Source organism: Pantherophis guttatus, chromosome 1 (assembly GCF_059756535.1).
Source record: "Pantherophis guttatus breed Tessera chromosome 1, ASM5975653v1, whole genome shotgun sequence".
Classification (NCBI taxonomy): Eukaryota; Metazoa; Chordata; class Lepidosauria; order Squamata; family Colubridae; genus Pantherophis; species Pantherophis guttatus.
The window spans coordinates 20,297,408-20,320,995 of record NC_142063.1 but is presented as its reverse complement, the minus strand read 5'-3'; the positions used below and the strand labels follow the sequence as shown (position 1 = coordinate 20,320,995).

The window sequence follows — 23,588 nt, the reverse complement described above, 5'->3', positions numbered from 1 at the left end:
GGAAGGTTGTAAAATGGAGCTAAACTCACTTAATTCTCTCACTTAACAACAGATATGCTGGTCTCAGTTGTGGTCATAGGTCGAGGACTAGCTGTATGAATCCACTCAAAAACAGGCCCTATTTAAACTTGAGGTCTTCGTACAGGTAGTCCTCAATTTACAACCACAATTGAGCCCAACATTTCCGTTAAGTGAAACGTTTCTTAAGTGAGTTTTGCCCCATTTTATGACTTTACTTGCCACAGTTGGTAAGTGAATCACTCAAATTGTTAAGTTAGTAAAACAGTTAAAGTGAATCTGGCTTCCCCATTGATTTTACTTGTCAGAAGATCCCACAGAAGGTGATCACATGATCCTTGGACACTGCAGCCATCATAAATATGAATCCGTTCCCAAGAATCTGAATTTTGATCACGTGACCATGGGGATGCTACAACGGTCGTAAGTGTGAAAAACAGTCATAAGTCCCTATTTTCAATCCTGTTGTAACTTTGAACGGTCATTAAATGAACTGTTCAAGTCGAAGACTATCTGTATGTCCTAAAACCCAGAAGCCATGTATTCCACTACAGAATCTAAGTTAGAAGAAATCTTTTAAGTCATCTAGTCCAGGGGTCTCCAACCTTGGCAACTTTAAGACTTGTGGACTTCAACTCCCAGCTTTGTTGGTTGAGGAACTCTGGGAGTTGAAGTCCACAAGTCTTAAAGTTGCCAAGGTTGGAGACCCCTGATCTAGTCCAACCTCCTTCTCAGTTCAGGAATCCACTAAACCAAGTGCTTTTTAACTTGTGGACCTAGGACCCCTCAAGACTCTCTTAGGGGCCTACAAAATGAAAATTATTGGGTAGCCTATGTTGAAAAAATAATACAATATTAAAACTCCATCAATTGTGAGACAGTGTTGTATCACCAGATGCATCAATTTTCATTTCTAATACAGTAAATAATGACAAATGTGACCCATACAAGCACAAGTTATTTTGGGGGTCCTTCATAACTTTTTAAAATCTGAGGAGATTGTGAGAGAAGCAAGTTTAAGAAACCATTTAGCCCTCAATGAGGGGAAATCCAGCACTGTCCCAAGGCTGCCACTTCTTAACAGTCGCTGGCTAGGAGATTCTGGGAGTTGAAGTCCATCCATCTTAAAGCTGCCGAAGTTGAGAAAGACTGGCTTAACTGTTCGTCAGGCCAGGAAATCCCACATGTTGTTCAACTGAGCTTTTCTTTTAATTTCAATCTCTTGATTTCCTGCTCTTGATTTTAACAGAAAACAGCATCACCTTCTCTTATCTTTTGCAGGTAGCGGTCATATCTCCCCTTTTTATCTGTTGCAAGCTAAACATCTCCAGCAACTTTGAATGGTTTAATTTTCAGACCTCTTATCCTAGCAGCAATCTTGAAAACCTACTCCAGCTTCTCCATACCCCGCTTTTAAAGTGGGGTGAACATGTTGTTATTGCTGAGTCACTAAATTATGTCTGACTCTTTGCAACCCAATGGATCACAGCATACCAAGATCACCTATTCTCCTCTGTCTTCCAGATTTTGCCCAAATTCATGTTCATTTTGATGACACTATTTAACCATCTCATCCGCTGCCATCCCCTTCTCCTTTTGCCTTCAATCTTTTCCAGCATCAGTGTCTTTTTCAATTAGTCCTCTCTTCTCATTTGGTATTTGAGCTTCAACTTCGTATCTGTCCTTCCAAAGATGTCAGGATTCCTTTAGGATGGACCGACTTTATCTCCTTGCAATTCAAGGGACTCTCAAGTGTCTTCTCCAGCACAATTTGAAAGCATCAGTTCTTTGGTGCTCACCCTTCCTTATGGTCCAACTCTCACAGCCATACATAACTACTGGGAAAACCATAGCTTTGACAATAATAACCAAATATTGTAGAGTCTCACCCATGCTTAGGGCTATTATTATCTCCTGTGATCTATGGCACGTATGTTTGTAAACACAGCTGACTAACCCTAACCCTAACCCTAACCCTGGCCTGTTTAGATGCTGCATCACACCCCTTGTGGTTGATGGTCGCTGTTCTCCTAAATCAGTGGCGTCCGCAGGAGCTGATTGCTTTAGTCAGAATGATGAAAGTAGCATTATGCTGTCATCTTGCAAACTTTACTCTTCTGGGCATGGAGCAACATTGTACGTTGAAAAAAGGCCATGGCGGACATAGCAATATTATGAGGCTGATGATGTCATACCTCACCCTCCACCTGTCCTAAATCCTTCTCAGGTGCATGGCTGCCAACCCAAATCTCCTGGGCCAATTTCCACAATACCCAGGCAGAAACTCTGCTGTCTGGGACATCAGCACAGAACCACATTTGGCCGTCTCCCCTTCCTCCCACATTTAGGTATTGCTCCACCCCGTGACCTATACAATTTGGTAAAGTTTTCCAATGGGGGGATAAGAAAAAAACACTTTTAACTTTCTGGCAATCTTTTTCAGTGCAATTCAGCAAAGCTAGAACCTAAACATGATGCAAATGAAGTCGATCCTGATTAAGAGTTTCGTTACTCCGCAGGTTTGTTACTTTTTGGTCAGCCTAGGTTCCTTCCATCAACTCTGTTGTGATAACAAAGTCAGAAAGAGAAAGGCAAACTCAGCGCCATGTAGACATATACTGCGCTTGCGCTTCGCGCAAACTGAGGTCCTAAACGTCCCTTTTTCCGCCCTACTTTAGCTCTTGCGCGTGCGCAGTATCACGGTGAAAGAGCCGGAGGAAGGCCATTTGTTTTATGACCCCGTGCCCTTAAGATTCTACTCCCGCTTCTCGTCTCCCTGCGCGTGCGTAATCTCCTCTAACGCCTCGCTCTCTTCGCGCATGCGTAGTACTGCCCACAAGACGCGTGCCTAATACGTCATCTCCCGGAGCCATCCGGTGGGTTTTCTTTGCATATACGCGCGGCGGGTGCTTTTTCAGGGAGCGTTATGGACGACGAAGAAGAGACTTATCGATTATGGAAAATCCGGAAAACAATCATGCAGGTCAGGAGAAGGAGGAAAAAGGACGGGCCCTGGGAATGGGGATAGGACAGGGTTTGCCATTCTGACCTGAACGTTATGGAGCAGAGGTCTCCAACCTTGGCCACTTTAAGCCTGGCGGACTGCAACTCCCAGAATTCCCCAGCCAGCATAGCTGGCTGGGGAATTCTGGGAGTTGCAGTCCGCCAGGCTTAAAGTGGCCAAGGTTGGAGACCCTTATTATGGAGGGAGAAAATGTCCGTTCTTTTTCTTAGTTGGGTTCGGTGTTTCCAAATCATATACAAAATATTTAGATCATTTGTTTTATTTGGATTATTTTAAAATAGGTCATTGTTCCGGCTTGTTTGCAATTAAAAATATATTGCGCTTTCACCAAAGCTACAAAATTACCGTATTAGTTAAAAAAAAGAAAGGATGGTAACTTTGTAATAAAATGATAAAGTTTGGGATGGGGCAGGTCAAAAATCTGTCTGGCTATTGGAAAAGTGAGTGACCTAGCGGTAGCACCCACTGTAGTCAACTTTGGAAGATCTCGGAGAACTAAAATCAGATCAAAGACTATTAAATAATCCTAGAGTTGTAGGCTAGATTAGAAGAATGAAAAGCAATCTAGATGAAAGCAAACCATTTCCATACTGTTGCCAAGAAAACGACGTTAATGCTTCCATGTATAGTATTTAATATTTAGTATTCCATATATAGTATTTAGGGATGCAGTGGCTAAGATGCTGAGCTTGTCGATCGAAAGGTCGGCAGTTCAGCGGTTCGAATCCCTAGTGCCGCGTAACGGGGTGAGCTCCCCGTTCCTTGTCCCAGCTTCTGCCAACCTAGCAGTTCGAAAGCACATAAAAAATGCAAGTAGAAAAATAGGGACCACTTTTGGTGGGAAGGTAACAGCGTTCCGTGCACCTTTGGCATTTAGTCATGCTGGCCACATGATCACGGAGATGTCTTCGGATAGCGCTGGCTCTTCAGCTTTGAAACGGAGATGAGCACCGCCCCCTAGATTCGTGAATGGCTAGCACATGTGCGAGGGGAACCTTTACCTTTATATAGTATTTACCAGGGCTTATGACTCCAGGGAGACTATATATTACCTTGTTTGAATGAAATAATGTATAAAAAGGGGAACATAGAAGAAATAGTGAGGAGGGGGCTCAAAGCTGACATATTTAGATTGCTGGCAAAGTCGGTCCACTACTCGAGGTGGCTTTATTGTCGACAGTTGCCTTAGAACATCTTTGTGTAGGTTCTTAAATGAATGGTTCACTACAGGTAGTCCTCGACTTACAACTGTTCATTTAGTGACCGTTCAAAGTTACAACAGCACTGAGAAAGGTGACTTATGACCATTTTTTACAGTTATGACCCTTGCAGCATTCCCCCATGATCATGTGATCAAAATTGGCAACTGGTTCATATTTATGACTGTTCCAAGGTCATGTGATCACTTTTTGAGACCTCCTGACATGCAAAGTCAATGTGGAATCCAGATTCACTTAACCAGGTTACTAACTTATCAACTGCTGTGATTCACTTAACAACTGAGGCAAGAAAGGTTGTAAAATGGTGCAAAGCTCACTTAATAAATGTTTCAATTAACAACAGAAATTTTGGGCTCAATTATGTCGTAAGTCGAGGACTACCTGTATTTTGCCACTATAGTTACTTGCATTCTTCAGCATAGTATTATATTAATATTTAAATGCACTTTTTTTTGGTCCTTAAATCAGCTTTGCCACGATCGAGGCTACTTGGTAACACAGGATGAATTGGATCAGACTCTGGAAGAGTTCAAAGCCCAGTTTGGTGATAAGCCGAGTGAAGGGCGACCTCGGCGTACTGATCTCACGGTGTTGGTGGCCCACAACGATGATCCTACGGATCAGATGTTTGTCTTTTTCCCAGGTGATTATACTAAAATAGATTTGGTTATTACTTCCAGGAACCTGGAATTTGATTGCATCTTCATTCATTCTGCTTTCTTTTCCTGAATTAATTCAGTGACATTTTTATTCAGTTTTTGTTTCTTTCTTCTTTCATGTCTTGCAGTTTTAAATTCCTAAAAGCCAATCTTCTCTTTGAAGATCTGGAATGAATTTTCCCATCCCTCTTCATCAGTTCTTTCTGCTAGCTGACTTTTACCATCTGTGTATCTTAAGGAAATATATCTGGCTTTTTATTGTTGTATTTTTAGTTATATTATGTCAGTTGAGTGGAGTAAATGTGACATCTGTTGTTTTGCCTATTTTTAAATACAGAGTGGATGAAACAGTGAAATTGGCACATTAACTTTTTATTTACCGTAATGTCATTTGTTAGCAAGGCACAAATAACAGTTTGACCAGTACACTTATAGCAAAAAACCTACACTTTTTAGTGTGTAATAAAATTATTTTGATGGTAACAACTGTTTTATGAATGGAGTACATTTATTCCTGAAGCTGATGGCATATCTTTTTAAAAAATTAATGAGCAAGCAAAAATTTTATACCATTAAGAGTAGTTAGAATTTTTTTTAGAAAATTTCCTTTTCTAAAAAAAACTATATAATGGATAAATGTTCGCATATTTATAAAAATGATATGAGGTTTGATACTTATAACTTTCATCTTCCGCAGCTGTACTAATTTCTCAACTAAATCAGCTTTTGAAGAACATAAAAATAAATGGTATTTCATTAGACAATTTAACGAATACTTAATCCTCTTTCTGCTGTTTTTGATTATATAGTAGGGCAATGAAACAGCTATCGTGCTACTGGAAATTTTATTTGGCAGAAATTCCAGCCGCTGAAAAACCTTTTAGGTTTTCTTACTGTTTTTTTATTGTTTTTATTGTTTTTAACCTGTAAAAATGAAGTGTTTTAATACTGTGTGTGACCAACCATATGCTAAATAAATAAATCCAGCCACTGAAATTATATTTGTGTGAAACAATGGGAGTTGCAAGCTTCCTGCTTTACTATTAAACCTTTCAATTCATTTATTATTAAAGGGGAGCTTGAATTCTAATCCTGAAGCAGATGTCAGGCCTAATGAACAAAGTATTCTATTTCATGAGATTCTCCACTTACAAACAAACAAAAATCTCTTTTCAGAGGAACCAAAAGTTGGGATTAAGACCATCAAGATGTACTGCCAGCGAATGCAAGAGGAAAATATTACCAGGGCCCTGATTGTGGTGCAGCAAGGCATGACCCCATCTGCCAAACAGGTACCTTGAGTTTAAATGGGCAGAAGGAATGTTGATATCATCTCACTGCTGGGTAAGGGATCCTGACCTGTAATTTTCAGGGAACAATGATCTCTTCTTGGGGGAGGGCTATATCCCAAGGCATTGTCTTTAATAGAGAACGTCATTCAAATTAGAAAGTTCTCAAGAGTGTTGGTCATAGAAGTCTCTTTCCCCACCATCTTAATGTTAATATTTGTGTGCATTTCTCACCTTTATGGATGCCACCATATCACTGAACAGCACATCCGAAGTATCATAGGATTATCCTATTGGACAGTCACTTAATTATGAGCCAACAGTGTGTGGCAACAGCCAAAAAACCCAATACAATTCTAGGCTGCATGAATAGAGGAATAGACTCAAGATCACATAAAGTATTAATACTGCTTTAAAAAGCCTTAGTAAGACCACACTTGGAATACTGCATCCAGTACAAGTGATCCCCGACTTAAAACAGTTCGCTTAGTGACAATTCAAAGTTACTGAAAATGCAATGAAAAAAGTACAATGAAAAAAGTGACTTATGACTGTTTTTCATATTTACAACTGTTTGCAGCATCTCCATGGTCACGTGATCAAAATTCAAATGCTTGAGAACTGATTCATGTTCATGATGGGTGCAGTGTCCCTGGTCATGTGATCCCCTTTTGTAACCTTCTGACAAGCAAAATCCATGGGGAAACCAGGTTCACTTAACAACTGTGTTACTAATTTAACAACTGCAGTGATTCTCTTAACAAGAGTGGCAAGAAACGTTGTATAACGGGGCAAAACTCACTTTAAAAATTTCTCACTTAGCAGCATACATTTTGGGCTCAGTTGTGGTCGTAAATTGAGGACTACCTGTTGTTAAGGAATTCACAGAGTAACCCTTGAATAGCAAGGGTGTGCATATGAAAGCGATTGAGAGTAGATATGAATAAGCACAGTCAGCACACAGATACACTGAGTTGTGTTTACTTTAAGGAAATAGTAAGGCATAGTCCAATAAACAATCCAGGTCATACACATATAAAGCAGGAGATAGTAAAATGACAGTCCAGGGATAATCCAATAACAAAGTCTTCTTACCAGTCGTTGTAGTCATTCACAATAAACAGTTCTTCTGGATTTGCAAACAGTAATATACAGAAATACCAGAGAGCAAGAACAGCAAAGAGAACAAGCCATGTTTCTAGCTCCCTCTCAAGGACATTGGCAACACAGCTAACCAATCAGGACACAGTATGATGCAATACAGCAGTCTTAAAGCTATACAATACAATTGCAATACACTGCAAACATACATTGATGGTTTATATATTGCCAATCCAACAAGTTAGGTAATAGTCTTATTCCTAACACCTGTATTTGATCACCACAATATAATAAAAGATGTTGAGACTCTGGAAAGAGTGCAGAGAAGAGCATCAAAGATGATTAGGGGCCTAGAAGCTAAACCATACAAAGAACGATTGCAGGAACTGGGTATACCTAATCTAGTGGAAAGAAGGACCAGAGGTGACATGATCTCAGTCTAATACTTGAAGGGCTGCCACAAGGAAGAAGGAGTCAGCCTATTTTCCAAAGCACCAGAAGGCAAGATAAGAAACAATGAATGGAAACTAACTAAGAAGAGAAGCAACCTAGAATTAAAGTTTGAGTTTGGGCTTTAAGGTACCAGTAAGAGGGATTGCAGTCTCTTTCTCTCTCCCCTTTTCCCACCAAGTCTCTTCCTAAATATTGAAGTCCCTTTCTTAATTTACAACCCTATCTGCTGCCTCAATGTCTCTTTTCTCTTTCTCTGTTTTAGTCTCTAGTAGACATGGCTCCCAAGTACATCCTTGAGCAATTCCTTCAGCAGGAGCTGCTGATCAACATCACTGAGCATGAGGTGAGGAAGGAAATGGGGGGAGTGTTGTGTGGGGGACATTGGTTGGGCCTATGAGGAGTGCATTGAGAGGAACAATATAAGCTCTGTTATCATTCACTTGACAGAAGCTGTTTCTGTGGTTGTTTGCCTGGAAGAGTTTTTCTGTGCATAGCAGAAATCTAGCTATTTCTATATTGTGTTTTCATCCTTTTCTTTCCTTTTGCCACTACAGCTGGTTCCAGAACATGTTGTAATGACCAAAGAAGAGGTGACAGAATTACTGGCCAGATAGTATCTTTTTGCCTTTGTAACTTACTGTTTTTGAGTATCTTCCTCAGTTTTCTGCTTGTTCTGAGTTGGGTTGCTGTTGTCTTTCAGATATCAGTTCAGGGGTTGAATTTTCTAGCATTATCCTGTGTTAAGAGGAAAATATGTCTAGGATTTTTAACATGAATATGGGGTTAAAATGATAATCTTATCTTCTTGACTTTGGGTTTGGATAGGGCCTATAAAACTAGAAACTAAAAGCATAACAGATAGACGAGTAAACCCAATGTATGAGTAAGCATGCATTCTATTGTCTGAAAACAGCTCCATTGACGTGCATTAGTTTTCACGGTTCAGATTATAAATCTGGGTTTACAAAATGCATTTCACACAATATATCAAGGGCAAATTAGTCACATTGCTTAAAGTGAAGCTTTGCTTCACTCATGATGCTAAAACAGGCCCTGGATTTCCACGTTTCCCCAAACCACAAATTGCCAACTTTATTTAGCTTAAACTAAACAAGTTGTGTGAAAGTAACCAAAATATACTGTGATTCCGGTATAGGAAATTTAAAAAGGTCCTTTAAAAATTTTTATTTTAAAAAGTAAAATATGTTTATTTTTTTATATGTTTTGAAAATTTTCCTTTAACTGCTGTTGTCAGTAAACTAAGGGAGAATCAGCTTCCAAGAATACAAGCTGGAGATCCTGTAGCTCGCTATTTTGGAATTAAAAGAGGCCAGGTAAGGAGCAGGAGAAAGGGAGATGGAGAATATGTCATTTCCCAATAGATTTGATAAATATCTGATAAATAAATGGAGGTTATAAGTAGCAATAAGTTCTGATATCTAAATAGAAGTTCAGGAAGCCTGATGGTGAAAGAGAAAAAAAAGGAGGGTTTTTTTGGCTTTTGTATTGTTCAGCAGGATCTACTTAGATTAAATGGACTTTAGCACAGTTCACTTGGGCTTTTGTTAGATCAGGGGTTTTTTTCTGAATGCTCCTCTAAATCCATAGCTGGCAAACATTACTTACATACGCCTTCCTCTTCCTATTTTCCCCGCCACAACAACAACCCTGTGAGGTACGTTGGGTAGAGAGTGGCAGGCCCAAAGTTGCCAAATCCAGGATATTCGGAAGGATCAGGTTGGGTGAAGGGTGAAGTTGGTTTGATCAGTATAGCAGATTGCATGATGAAACCCTGAAACGTTGGCTGTCCATCAGCCATTTTACAGGGATTCATTGTATAACCGTTTCTGAAAAATAATCTGAATAATTTTCTTTCTCTATTGTCCGCATGGTTTCTTCAGGTGGTGAAGATCATTCGGCCTAGTGAAACAGCCGGGCGTTATATCACTTACAGGCTGGTGCAGTAGCCAAGAAGTGTCATATAAAGGTACTATGAAGTGTTTCATTATCTTAAAGATTGTTAAAATGGACATTCCTTCCTCTTTCATGCTTCCTTCCGCTTTGTCGGATTTGTGTGGACCAAAGAATGCAAAGGTTATAACAGGAGCAGGAGTTGGAGGGTTGAGATTTTATGTATCTTTGTTATTCATTCTGATGGGCAGTGCTGATAAAGACAGTCCATGGTGGTTGTTTTTTTTTCACTCTGGAGCAGGGCCTAGGTGGGGAGAGGAGGAGAAATGTGCAAATCAAGAGATCAACTGTTGCGGGATTAAAATTCCCATCAAATCCTCATCAACATGGCTGATAATCAGAGGAAAAAGACTAGAGGAGTCTAGATTCTTCTCAACCATAAGATGCTTAACCTGTGCCATGATTGAAGGGTACAAAACTCATGACATGGCAAGGATAAAATGAACAAAAAGAAGGAATTCTCTCTTTCCCAATACTAAAGCCAGAAGAAAGAATCTGAACGAATCAGGATAGATAAAAGGATTTTTGGGTTTTTTTTTACACAACACCTCATTTAATTTGAAATTCCTTGCCATGAAATACGAAGCTGGCTACTAGATTGGCTGGCTTCAATAAAGGGTGGGACCAATTCACAGTAGTCCTGGGGATCAGTAACTACTGATGGCAGTGAAAGTGCCTTGGTAGTACAGTGGTCTAAGGCACCCTGTTATTAAGCTGGTTATTAAGACCAGCTGCCTGCAATTACTGCAGGTTCGAATCTCGCCAAGGCTCAAGGTTGACTCAGCCTTCCATCCTTTCTAAGGTAGGTAAATTGAGGACCCAGTTGTGGGGGCAATAAGCTGACTTTGTATAAATATACAAAAGGATGAAGGCTATTGCTGAGCACATTGTAAGCCGCCCTGAGTCCGGAGAAGGGCGGCATATAAATCAAATTAAAAAAACAAACAAACAAAACCTCCTCTAAAGGCCATCTACTGGGAGGCTTCTTTGGGCATCAGTGGGCCACTGTGAAAACAAACCACCAGATTAGATGGGCCAGAGTCTGATCCAGTAGGACAGGGGTCTCCAACCTTGGCAACTTTAAGCCTGGCGGACTTCAACTCCCAGAATTCCCCAGCCAGCTTTGCAGTTGAAGTCCGACAGCCTTAAAATTGCCGAGGTTGGAGACCCCTGCAGTAGGACACTACTTACATTCTTAATGTTCTCATTGGGTTGTCTGTCTCTTCGCTAGGATTAAAAGTTTGGCTTAAAAAAAAAGGAAAATCACTCGCAGAATCTCACAGCCGAATATAGGCAGTCCTCAAATTAGGATCACGGCGGAGCCCAAAATTTCTGTCTGGCTAAGCGAGACAGTTGTTAAGGGAGTTGCACCCCATTTTACGACCGTTTTGTCACCGTTGTTAAGTGAACCACTTCAGTTAAATGAATCATGCAGTTGTTAATTGAATCCGGCTTCTCTCCTTGTGGAAAGCTGGCTGGGAAGGTTGCCAATGGTGATCACATGATCCCGGGACAGTGCAACTGTCATAGATACATGCCATTTGTCAGGCGTCCGAATCTTGGTCACCATTGGGATGCTGCGATGATTATAAGTGTGAAATCCAGTCACAAGTCACTTTTTTCAGTGTGTTTATATCTTCAAATGGTCATTAAATGAACCGTCGTAAATCGGGGGCTCCCTGTGCTATAACCATCCTGCCTATGGATGTGATAAGAACTGTAGCTAAGTTTTGAAGAACATGGGATGGGATGAAGTGAGTATACAGAATTGGCAGAAGAATCTATATAGTTTTTATTATTTGCTGACCAATAATATTTGTACCCAAAGCCAGACTAGAAATGTAACAGACTGTTATGTGAATCAGAGTTCCCCAATCTGCTGAGTCTAGATGCGTTGAGCTATAACTCCATTATCCAGCAGCCACTCCAGCCACGAACAATGGAAATTTTATTTAACTTGGAGGATATCAGCTTGAGGAATGCTGGTGTAGAAAGGGCAAGCATATCTGTGATGTCTTAATTGGTATTGCAGTTAATCAGCTACCGTATTTTTTGGAGTATAAGGCGCACCTTATTTTTTGGGGGGGGGGAATCTGCTTGTTTGAGAGGCTGAGTTTGCAAGCTCCAAAAGCTCTGTTTGCAAAGGAGCTTCTTTGCAAAGGCAGCCTCTCAAACGGACCTTTTGGAGGCTGTTTGAGAGACTCTCTGTTTGGGAGACTGCATTTGCAGCCTCCAAAAGCTCCATTTGAGAGGACGCGCGGAGGCCGAAGGGTGGGGGCCAGCGGGTGGGCGGGGCTACATTCGGTGTATAAGACGCACCCACATTTTCACCCTCTGTATAAGTGCATCTTATACTCCAAAGAATTGTGACATGAATACAGTGTCAAGCCTGAATTTGATTGGGGTGTGGGATTGTTTGAATCATTGGATATTCTGCCATGAATTCAGTTTGACACAGTTTGAAGCTGAAGGAGGGTGGAGCCTTCAGTCAAAACATCGTTCCTAGCAGATGAGTCAACCACATTCCAACCGGTTGGCCGGAGGAGAAGGAGAGAAGTCGCCAAGCAACCAGCTCCCATCTTGGTTGGACAGTGTGACAGTTTGTTTTGGGAACTTGAGAAATTGAAACTTATATTGGGGTGAAAAGCCCGGGAATTTCAATACTGGCTTTTCACCAGTTAGTGCCAAGATGGTGTATCTAAATAAATTTGTTCTTTGAGAGAAAGGAATGCCTCGGAGTTCAATTTGTGATGGATGCATTACTTGGAATCTGACATACAGAATTCAAATTAGACACTAATGCTGCTTCTCTTATCCTATAGCCGTGATGGCGAACCTATGGCACGGGTGCCACAGGTGGCACGCGGAGCCATATCGGTGGGCACGCAAGCTCAGCTCTGACACACATGTGCGCACCGGCCAGCTGATTTTCGGGCCTTCCGGGCCCACTGGAAGTCGGCAAACAGGCTATTTCCGGCCTCCGGAGGGCCTCCAGGGAGGTGGAGAAGGCCATTTTCACCCTCCCCAGGCTCCTAGAAAGCCTCTGGAGCCTGGGGAGGGCGAAAAACGGGCCTACTGGGCCTGCTGTGCCATCACATGCCAAAAGCGACGGAAGCACAGTGTGGTGGTGGTGTCACTCATAGAATTATGGGTGTGGGCACACACACACGCAACCCCTCTGCGCTCCCCCCACTTTTGGCACGTGTTGGCAAAAAGGTTAGCCATCACTGTCCTATAGCAATGTCTGAAGCTCTTTTTACCTTACTCTGCAGATGCCGATCTGCTTGCTTAACAGTCTTGAGCATAAGGAAATACGAGAGTTTACAAGAATGTGAAGAAACGTACCAACTTGAGACTTTGAACTTCAAGCTTCTAGTCCTTTCCATCCAACCAATCGGTCATGAAGAAGAAAGGAGTCATCAGCAGCACAGGAAATGCTGCATTGATTTTCCAAACTGGACTTCATCTTGCTTGTATAAACTGGATGTATTATTTGTTTATACCACTTTTCTGGAATTTGAGTTAGTTTGGGGTAAATATTTAAGGCAGCAACAGTTTTTATTTGCCAAATCCGGAAGAAGGATGCTTTAGAAAGCTTCAAATGTGAGGGCTTCCTTATTCCTTCTGTAGATAACAGGGTAAGGAGGGGTTTGGAGGACAGAGGGGCTCCATTGGATGTGCCTTTCGGTGGCCTTTTGTGGGGGGGGGAGAGTAGAGGTTCTAAGGATTAAAATGGGAGCATAGGCCGCTAATCTCCTGGGAATGCAAAAGAAGGTTCTGGGAGTCACGTGTAATTATGAACCAGTCACTTTTGTCTTGAAAAATGGACTTGTATAAACCCTGGAAAGATAATCTGGATTCTTCAGAAGGTCCCTGCTGCTGCCTTCCCTGTTCTGTTAACTATCGCTGAGTTATTGCTAAGGTTCAGAGTTTGCTCAGTGACCCAGAATTTTTTATTTCAATAAAACTGTGTGTTTTATTTCTCTCTCTTTTTTTTTTTTCTTGTTGCCTTAAGATGAATTGGAAATCTCTTCTTCTTCTTGTGCCATATCTGTCATCGGATGTTGGCGATCATGTTGGCAATCCTATTTTTGTCAACAGCCATATGAAAAAGTGCTGCTGAGTTTTGTCCAAACCAGTCCCTAAGGTTTTGAAGCCATGATGTTCTTCTTCTGCCTGGAGCTTGTTTGCCTTCAATCTTTCCTTGGAGAATTAAGTGAAGGATGCCGTATTTTTCTGGGTGTCGCATCAGATGACCAAAATGGAAATCTCTGCCTATTCATATTTGTTGGGGTGTAGTTCCCCTCAATCTATCCAGTATGGTCCTTCTACCTGTGGCTATGATATTGGAGTTCAGCAACGACCAATGTTATTGTTAAGGTGCCGAGTAATGAACCCAACCAAACATTACTTTTAGAGGGTTGCAGCTTGCCTGTCTGTAAGAATTGATCCTCTCTATGTTCTGCCCCAGCTACGGACCCCAAAGAACGCAACACACATAAAGTCCGTTCAAACTTTAGTTTACTAAATAAACCAGTTTTTTACAACAACGGCTGTTAATTAACTGCATTAACAGCCAAGAATTCAAAGAATAATAACTGAAAGCTTACTGTGGTTGGCAGAATGCCCAGAAGCAATTTGCAGGAAGCTGATAAGCAAGACAAGACGAGTTGTTCCCTGCAAATTGCTTCAGTGGCCTTCCTCCTTAAATAGGCTAAGGGAGTGGCCAATTAGCCCCAAGCCTTACTCTCGAGGAGAGCTGAGGAGCTACTCCTGCCTTTTGGCAGCTCTGCGTGCCCGTGCATCAAGAAGAGGCTCCTCTTCGTCCTCTTCACTTAAGGGAGCTTCTGGGGATTCTGAAGGCCCTGGCTGAATCCCTGCCCCTGGCACCACATCTTCTCCAGCCTCCTCATTGTCTGACTCGAGTGCCAGCTGCACAGGCTGCTGACGCAACACCACACCAGCCTCCTCGCTGTCGGAATCAGCCACCAGCTGCACCGGCCGCTGAAGGGCCACAACACTCTAGGACTTCTTTTCTCTGACAAAAGCAGGGAGGGTAGGGGTATGGAAACCCGAGTGATCTCTATTTAAATAAGGTGGTTTTGAAGGAGATCCATTGCTTTCTGAAAAGTACGTAAAAAGAAAGGCGCGCTCAACTTGAATAAAATACGGAAAATTCTTCAGTGTAGTATTGTGGATGGGAGAAGATGGGTAGCTAGGCAACCACATCAGTAAGAGGTCTGAAAGCAGCAGTGTTTTAATTGAAAAATGAGCTCTGATTTGAGCGTAGACAGTTGCGCAACAGCTAAATTATTAGATATATTAATATTTCTATAGTAAGGCAATCATGACTAGAAAAGAGGTTAAGTATAAATTACTGATAAAAATAGCCGTCATTTAGCGATTGCTTCATTTAGCAACTGTTCACAGTTAACAACTGATGAAAAAATTACTTTGCAATCCATCCTTGCATTTAGAATCTTTGCAGGTCTGTAAATCTGAATAGTAATTCAGATTTACAGTGGCGTCTCTTAGCTACTGCCTTACTTAATGACCAAGTAGCCAGTCCCAATTATGGATGGGAATTGAGATGATCTGTATCGTCAAAATCCAGATTGATACAACCAGGTATAGTAAGTCTATCTGAAAAGCTGCTCAAATGTTGAGCGTCTGGTCTCAGGCAGTGAGAGCCAAGGTGAGTTATGATGGGAGCAGCTCTGAAGCAACCTCCAATTCATTTTCCTATCTACTGATCTGATTCAGAGGAGATGCTAAGCCAGGGCATGGTTAGACATAGGGTGATGAGTGAATCTATGCTAGACCATAGGTTTAACCAGTTACAGAATCCCTTAACCGGATTGCATCTGTGGTTTATATTAGGCTTAGTTACCACGGTGCTAGTTTGCATATCATCTGAGGATGGATTAAAGGGATGGATCATGGATGGCTTTTAAGCTTGGCTAAACCTCTGAATGTAGAGGGTGAGGGAAGGTGTGGCCTTGAAACAGAGTTGTGGCAATATTGGCCACTCCATTTCTCTTCCTCTGAAAGTATAAAAAGAAAGCAGTTGGGTGAGGCTTTTTGTCCGCTGACTTTAATCCTGATCAGGCCATTGGAATCTTAATTCTTTCTACTGAGAAGTATCGAAAAAAAATCCAGGAAGTATTCGCCAACCCAGATTCATTCATTCATATATATATAATCAAATTGGTGAAGGATTCATCCTTCATATATAGTGTTAGTCAAATGTGACTGGCTTGTGGTTTGTTTGTATTTGTGGGTCTGGTTTCTTATTCACGATTAAGTGGTAGCTTAGACTATCATTTAAATAGATTGTGGAGTGATTCTGGATCTTTGTCAAACTACAATATTGTTACATTGTGTGAATTCAGCCAGCTGTCAACCATGATTTAGAACATGATTCAACATGACATAAGAGCCGAGTCTCGCTATTTAGAAAAGCAGCAGTCTAAAGGATTAAAACAGCATTTTTCAAACTTGGCACTTTAAGATGTGGCACTTTAAGACATCTTAAAAGTTGCCTAGTTTGAAAAACTGTGGATTATAAGGAAAGATCCCACATATGCCTTATATATATACTGTGTGTGTGTGTGTGTATATATATATATATATATGTAGGTCTTTGGTTATTCGGGTCTTCTCCCACGTAAAATTGGAAGTGTCTTGGCGACGTTTTGACGAAGTCTCATTCGTCATCTTCAGGCTGGTGTTCTCAGCTTCGTGCTTCCAGGAGCAATGTGAGATCGCAGCTGTTTCTTCCTTTTAACTGCTAGTGGGGGTGTGAACTGATTGAGTGGGAGCTTGGCTCCCACCTAATGTCCATTTATATATATGGACATATGACATATGTCCATATATATATGGACATATGAGGAAAGGTTACAGGAATTGGGTATGTCCAGTCTAGTGAAAATAAGGATTAGAGGCGACATAATAGCAGTGTTCCAATATCTCAGGGGCTGCCACAAAGAAGAGGGAGTCAAGCTATTCTCCAAAGCACCTGAAGGCAGAACAAGAAGCAATGGATGGAAACTAATCAAGGAGAGAAGCAACCTAGGACTAAGGAGAAATTTCCTGACAGAACAATTAATCAGTGGAATGACTTGTGAGTGTTCCATCACTGGAGGCTGTTAAGAAGAAACCAGACAACAATTTGTTTGAAGTGGTATAGGGTCTCCTGTCTGAGCAGGGTTGGACTAGAAGACCTCCAAGGTCCCTTCCCCAATTCTTGTTATTCTGAGTTTTTTTTAATGCAAAGAGTTACCTAGGAAACACTAAACACAGTTATTGGGTGCAAATATCACTTCCCCAAATATAGTTTATTTTTTGATACAAGTCTTATAAAAACAAAAGTGTATAGAGCAATTTAAAAGGAAACAAGCATCTCATTAAAATAGGCTTACTCACACATACCTATATATAAATACAAGCAGTGAAGACTTGCACTTCAACTTTATTCACTCATTTTTCTCATCCACATCTCAAGAAAACACCCAAAAGCCTTCCTTCGCTGTGTGCTACCGTTCCAGCCTTCTCCAGAAGGCAAAAGATTTCTTGCTATGGTTTCCTTTTTCACAGATAAATGTGATATGCCTTTGCTTTAGATCAAGTTGCCACCTAAGCCATTTTAAGACCTGTGGACTTCAACTCCCAGAATTCCCCAGCCACCATTGACAACCAGAATCCCTCCACATTACTGGCTGGGGAATTCTGGGAATTGAAGTCCACAGGTCTTACAATGGCCAAGACTGGGAAACACTGTTTTAAATGAATGCTATAATTCAGTTATGTACAACAGACCTTTAAAGGTAATGTAGCAGTTCCACTAGGCCTTTATTGTGAAATGCCCTCAAATCATCCACAGTGGTTCTAAAAGCTGTTTAGGTGTCTTAAGCACATTTACCTCACAAATACTTTGCGTCTCTGCTATAGATCTCAAGTGGCTTCTCAGAATCTGAATACTGGTGCACTAAACAGTGTGGTGGATTTCTCCAGCAGATCCCACTTGAGAGTACACGTAGCCTTCGCTTAGCGATCACAACTGGGACCAGCAACTCTTGTCATTCAATATCTTGTCACTAAATGAAACATCATGTGATCGTGATGGTCTGGCTTCCACGATGGCTGTTAAGCAAATCATTGCAGTCATTAATTGAAACCTCATGTGACTGTGACTTCTGATTTTATTGCCTTCTTCTGCATTGACTGCTTGTCGCAAGTCAAGTTGCGAAGCACACAAATGTCAGCCACAGGACTGCGGGATACTGTCATGGTCGAAAACATCCCCCCAGTTGCCAAGTGCCTGAATGACATGAGTGTGGGGATGTTGCTCTGGTTGTAAATGTTGAGGACTGGTCATAAAGGTATTTTTTTTTCAGTGACACTGTAATTTTGAGCGCTAAATGAGGTGGTGGCTAAGCAAGGTCTCACATAAAGCCCCTTCAGCTGGCTCTACTGGCACTTTTCATACAGCTGTGCAATAAGCATATGTCCCCCTCCCCCCCCCTCATTCCCTGATAGGATCGATCCACATCCACAACCCAATGCTGGTCCTTAGACCGCAGTAGGATTTGCACAAGTGGATTTCAGCCTTCAAGTAATCCAGCCAAACTCATCCAGTCAAGCTCATCCAGCGTTTTGTCTGTACCCTGATTTTAAAAATACCATAGTATCCCTGAAGTGGTTTTACTTAGAAACAAATATAATCTGCTAATGTTTAAACAAACATATCTGAAGATCTAGGATCACAATGGGGGTATTGTTTCCTGAAAGGGATGGAACCTCAAAGATGGGAGGGAGTGTCTCTGTCTGTGGCTCTTCTTTTGAAAGAGCATTTCTCAAGCTACTGCTCCCCCACCCCCCCCCACCTTGGTTGGTTAGGACTATGCAGGAAGAAAGATGGAAGTGAGATCCAAAATTTCAGAAGGGCATTTAGGTTAGAGAAAAGTGTCTTAAGAAAGTTTGGATGTTGCAGAGCCTTTCCAATGTGTCTGGGCCTTAATAATCTCTCCTCATATAGTTTCCTCCCTGCCTTTTCACACGGAGTCCCCAGATGTCATGTTGGTATTACAAAGAATGAAAAGCAGGCTGTTACAAATAAGGAGCCTGGTAAACCAGAAGGCCTCCAGAGGATGACTTTCAGAAGGCAGTTGAAGGTCATCCATCTCTTCACTGTCAGTCTCTACACTTAAAAGGACTCACTGCTTCCTTCAACTGACATAGTTTTCACTTTTACGCCAGGAAGTCGAAAACATGTTCTTAGTTGATCAGCAAGTGTGAGAAAAGTGAGTTGTTAGACTGGTTGGTGTTGAGGTCCACCAGAAGACTTTCAACCTTCCTGTCGCTGTTCTCCTCATCACCTCCGCTTCTGAAGACAGCATCTCCTTCTGCCTCCCAGCAACCTTCTGCTGGGCCTAGGTGATGTAGGGGTGAGGTATCCTCAGGGTCTGATTGTTCCATGCTGGGTCTCTCCCTCAGGACCGCTTCCTCACTGGCGTCCTCACCGGAGGGGCTCTCATCCTCACCACTGGTCTCACTGCCTCCTGGACCTGAGTTGGCCCGTGGGATTCCTTCAACGGCTGCATCTGTGCCATCTTCTGGATCAGAATCCGAATCGATAAAGGGAGTGTCCGGTTCTAAGAAGAAAAGAAAATGAACCCAATTGAGCCAAGAGTGGGATGTTCCTTGTGACACAAATGTGGTGCGTTCTTGGCTTGTGATGCCAAAATTCCACCAGCTGATGGAGAGGAGGCCCCGATGGCCTCCATTTTAGAAATATTCCAATTTAGAAGCATTCCAGCTTAAGAGTCCTTTTGGGGGAGGAAATCCGTGGTTTAACCCCTAGGTTTATATCTGCCGTTTCCTAAGCAGAGGTGTTATTTAGCCGGTTCAGACCAATCAGTAGCGGAAATCGCGGGTGAGCCAGCCCACCTGCCCCAGCTCTATACCATTCTATTTAGGCACAATTTTGAGGCCAGGTGCATGCGGAAGGCACGCGCACTCACATTTGCGAACCGGTAAGGAAGGTAAGTAATTACCACCCCTGTTCCTAAGGGAAGGAAGAAAGTCTGGAGAGAGTGTTATCTTTGGCGATCAACAATAAAGGAACCTACTTGACCCATTTTTGGAACTGTTCTGGTTGCTTGCACCTGACATGCATCTCTTTTGAGACCTGCAATTTCTGCTTCTTTGCACTAGTGCCAAACATAGCAATAGCACTTAGTCTTATATACCGCTTTCACAGTGTAAGCCCCTCTAAGCGGTTTACAGAGTCAGCCTATTACCCCCAATAATCTGGGTCTTCATTTTACCGACCTTGGAAAGATGGAAAGCTGAGTCAACCTTGAGCTGGTGAGATTCGAACTGCCAAATTGCTGACAGCTGGAAGTCAGCAAAAGTAGCCTGCAGTACGGCATTCTAACCACTGCGCCACCATGGCTCATCTTGTAATAACATCACCTTTCCAAGCATAACATGTCAAACATTAAAATGTGAGTTTCCACCTCACCTCTGAAAGAATCTTCATCAAGAGCGGCTTCTGCCTGCTCAGAGGTTGCTTCAAGATACTGGACTTCACTGTGGGGTTGTGTTCCTTCATCCTCCTGGATACATGGAATTCAAGGCATTAGTGAGATTAACTCTAAAATGAGAGGATGCTGATCAAAAGATTGCCACTGGCAACCCCAGTGTCTCCAGCAGGTTCTACTCACCTGGTTCCTGACCAGCTCCTCATCTTCCCTGATCGTTTCTTCTGTGCCATCTGGAGATATTCCATTGGATTCAAAGATAGTAGCATAGAAATTTATGAGTGCCTCAACGATGCATGCCTGGTGGGGATAATCCACCAAGGAAGAGAGGGAGATGGTAGCTTGGGTGGGTCGAGGACGCATTAACGTGGGGCCAAAGACAATTCCCAGGTTGCTAGAAGACATTTTATTGTCATCTTCAAGTTCTATAATTCTAGAACAGAATTGGACAAAGAGACGCATAAATATCACCACATCACAAAAAAGATGTTGAGACTTTGTGTGGAGGGAAATGCAGAGAAGAGCAACTAAGGTTGCTCTTAAGGCCTGGAGACTAAAACATATGAAGAACAATTCCAGGAACTGGGTATAGCTAGTCTAGAGAAAAGGACTAGGGATGACATGATAGCAGTTGTAAGCCACTTTTTATCAGTGCCTTTGTAACTTTGGTCACTAAATGAAAGGTTGCAAATTGAGGACTATTTGTAATCGTTTTCCTGACCCAATTTTGCCAGGTAAAGCAACTGACCTCTTCAGGTGCTCCGTGATACACTTCAGGGTGGCAAAGTTCTTGCCTGGAAGTTCCTTGAGCAGCTCCTTCAGCTTTGTTACCAAGGCTTTCTCTGACTCGCTGCTTGTGTCCACTGGCTCCCCAGTGCTTCTCCCTGCCCTGCTGTCGGACCGACTCTGCAAGGTCTCCTTGGCCAGCCCCATAAGGCTGTTGTACATCCGGAAGGGCATGATTGGTTCTGGGAGCTGAAAGGAGGGAGAGTCACAGGAAAGTAAATCATATGGCATATGCCAACTTGCTTACAAAACAAGAACCTGGATCCTGGATCAAAACACATCACATTTCCCAGATAGATTTAGGAAGCCCATTAGCTGAATTTGAAAGCAACAGTTTTGGATGCTACTTTGAACTTGGAAGATCCACCGAAGCTACTGTGTTTCCCTGAAAATAAGACAGGGTCTTATTTTCTTTTGACCCCCGAAATATGGCCTTGGCCTTATTATCGGGGAGTCTTATTATTTTTCAGGTGGAGGAGGCCCCTAAACATCGGCCCACTGCAGGGGGACCGGTCCTGGAGCGCCGGCCAGCTGGTTTGCAGGTTGCCGCTCAGGCCGCTGCCTCCAGCAATCATGGCAGCTTTTAATTTGCTTCCCATGCAAACAGCACGAAGTAAGGAGGCAAGGCGGGGGGGGGAAACGGTGGGGGAACATGCCCCACGTGCACCTGCCATCCACCCAAAATGGCCTCCACTCCTGCAAACCGTAGCTTGCGTGCCCCTTCTCTTAGTGTGCGTGAGGCATGTTCCCCCACCATTTGGCCCCCCCGCTTCACCTCCCCACCTCATGCTGTTTGCACGGCAGCTGCACATGCGTATAAGTATTTGGGGGGGGCTTATTTTTGGAGGGGCTTATTATAGCGCATGCGCTTGAAAGTCCAATTGGGTTTATTATCCGGACATGTCTTACTTTCGGGGAAACACAGTAATGAACACAGAACTCTTCTGCAAATTGTTTCCCTCTCTTTTAAAGGGTGCTATGGTAGCATCTAATGACAGTGAATTCCATAAACAAAATATATTTCAGAAGGAATCGGGAAACACCTTTTCCAACTAAGGTATTTTATTAAAAGTAATTGCAGCTTCTAGGAGCAGCAGCTGTATGAAATACATCAAATGTCCCAAGTGTATAATCTGATGCAGAATGTATTATGTACATTTATATGCTCCCCCATCTCACAGTTTGAGACAGTCTGGGCAGCTTATTTAATTTACAATTTTACTTGGATTAAGGGAAAAAGTGGAGGAAAAATATATTTAGACAGTTGGAGGCTGTTACCACATTGCTGTGAATCCATTTCACTGGATTAATCTTGGTTAACCAAAGGAAAGGCAGGGAAAAAAATTCCATCCGTATTTTCCACATTATTAATGTAACTTTACAGAATAACAGAACAGAATAAAAGAGTTGGAAGGGGCCTTGGAGGTCTTCTAATCTGTCGTGGAGGAAATAAATCAATGTACCGTAAACCTTTACCTCTATTAAGATCTACTTTAACAAATGAGCCTCTGAAGCAGTTAACAATAAATGTTTTTATTTACATAAAAATTATATATATATATGTGTGTGTGTGTGTGTGTGTGTGTGTGTGTGTGTACAGTTAATATTTCGGGTTTCTTCCCATGTAATTGTGAACATATCCCTAAAAGGGTAGAAGCGACATTTCGACAGAATCTCATCTGCCATCATCAGGCTTATAAGATCTAAGCGATGTTAGTTATGGCTATTCTTCCTCAGAAGAAATAGTCTTGTAAACCATCAGAAGTGCATCAGAAATACCCTTCTAACTGACTTCCAAACTGCCCACAGTTTTCTAAGAGAAGAGCATGGTTTTCTGTCAAGAATCTCCTTTTATACTGTCAACTGTGACAGTTAGGGGAGGGAATATAAAAGCCTGGGAGATTCAAACCTATTAGCTGCTTTCTGATTGGCTTATTTACTTGTCCATTCCAAAAGCCATTAATAGGCACAGCAATTGAGAAATAACTTTTCTCTCACATAATCCAACTCCCTGCTCAGGAAACCTGCTGTCCCACTGCTTGGGAAACCCTATACTATTTCAGACAAATGGTGCCCAATCTCTTCTTTAAAACTTCCAGTGTTGGAGCATTCACAACTTCTGGAGGCAAGACTTTCCATTGATTAATTATTCCAACTGTCAGGAAATTTCTCCTTAGTTCTAAATTGGATAAATTTCCGGACAGTTAGAACAATTAATCAGTAGAACATAACTATATTTCTATGTGAACAGGGTACTCTCTTTCTTCTCTTTGGGCTAAAAAGCTTCTGGTCTTTCAATGGTAGGGCAGGTGCTCCACCTTTTGGCCCAAAGATCACAATCACTCTGCAGGCAGCCTCACCTGACGAAGGTAGAGCTTCAGCACGTTGCTGATGTCATGGGGTGAGGCCTGAGACAGCTCAACCAGCTCTTTCCCATTCTCAAAAGCCTGACAGAGCTTCTCCACACGGGATTTCACTCCATTAACACGGTAGATGCCCTAAGGAAAACAGAAAGGAGT

At 42.2% G+C, this 23,588-nt stretch overlaps 2 protein-coding genes across 4 annotated transcripts in view; one reads left to right on the top strand and one right to left on the bottom strand.

Moving 5' to 3' along the window:
* Window positions 1-2,711: 2,711 nt before the first annotated feature.
* POLR2E (RNA polymerase II, I and III subunit E) lies at window positions 2,712-13,715 on the top strand. The gene is made up of 8 exons (XM_034437662.3): window positions 2,712-3,001; window positions 4,732-4,906; window positions 6,099-6,214; window positions 8,028-8,108; window positions 8,320-8,378; window positions 9,021-9,099; window positions 9,667-9,752; window positions 13,009-13,715. The coding sequence occupies exons 1-7, from the start codon at window positions 2,945-2,947 to the stop codon at window positions 9,730-9,732; spliced, it is 633 nt and encodes a 210-aa protein (XP_034293553.1). The 5' UTR covers window positions 2,712-2,944; the 3' UTR covers window positions 9,733-9,752; window positions 13,009-13,715.
* Window positions 13,716-17,057: 3,342 nt separating this feature from the next.
* ARHGAP45 (Rho GTPase activating protein 45) overlaps window positions 17,058-23,588 on the bottom strand; it is a 74,090-nt gene continuing 67,559 nt past the window's right edge. For all 3 annotated transcript variants that reach the window (XM_034437665.3, XM_087894228.1, XM_034437667.2), the window contains 5 exons: window positions 23,430-23,567; window positions 21,032-21,258; window positions 20,467-20,716; window positions 20,265-20,358; window positions 17,058-19,392 (listed from right to left, as the gene is read on the bottom strand). In XM_034437665.3, coding sequence (XP_034293556.2) covers window positions 19,016-19,392; window positions 20,265-20,358; window positions 20,467-20,716; window positions 21,032-21,258; window positions 23,430-23,567 — 1,086 coding nt within the window. In that variant the 3' untranslated portion in view covers window positions 17,058-19,015. The remainder of the gene's footprint in view (window positions 19,393-20,264; window positions 20,359-20,466; window positions 20,717-21,031; window positions 21,259-23,429; window positions 23,568-23,588) is intronic.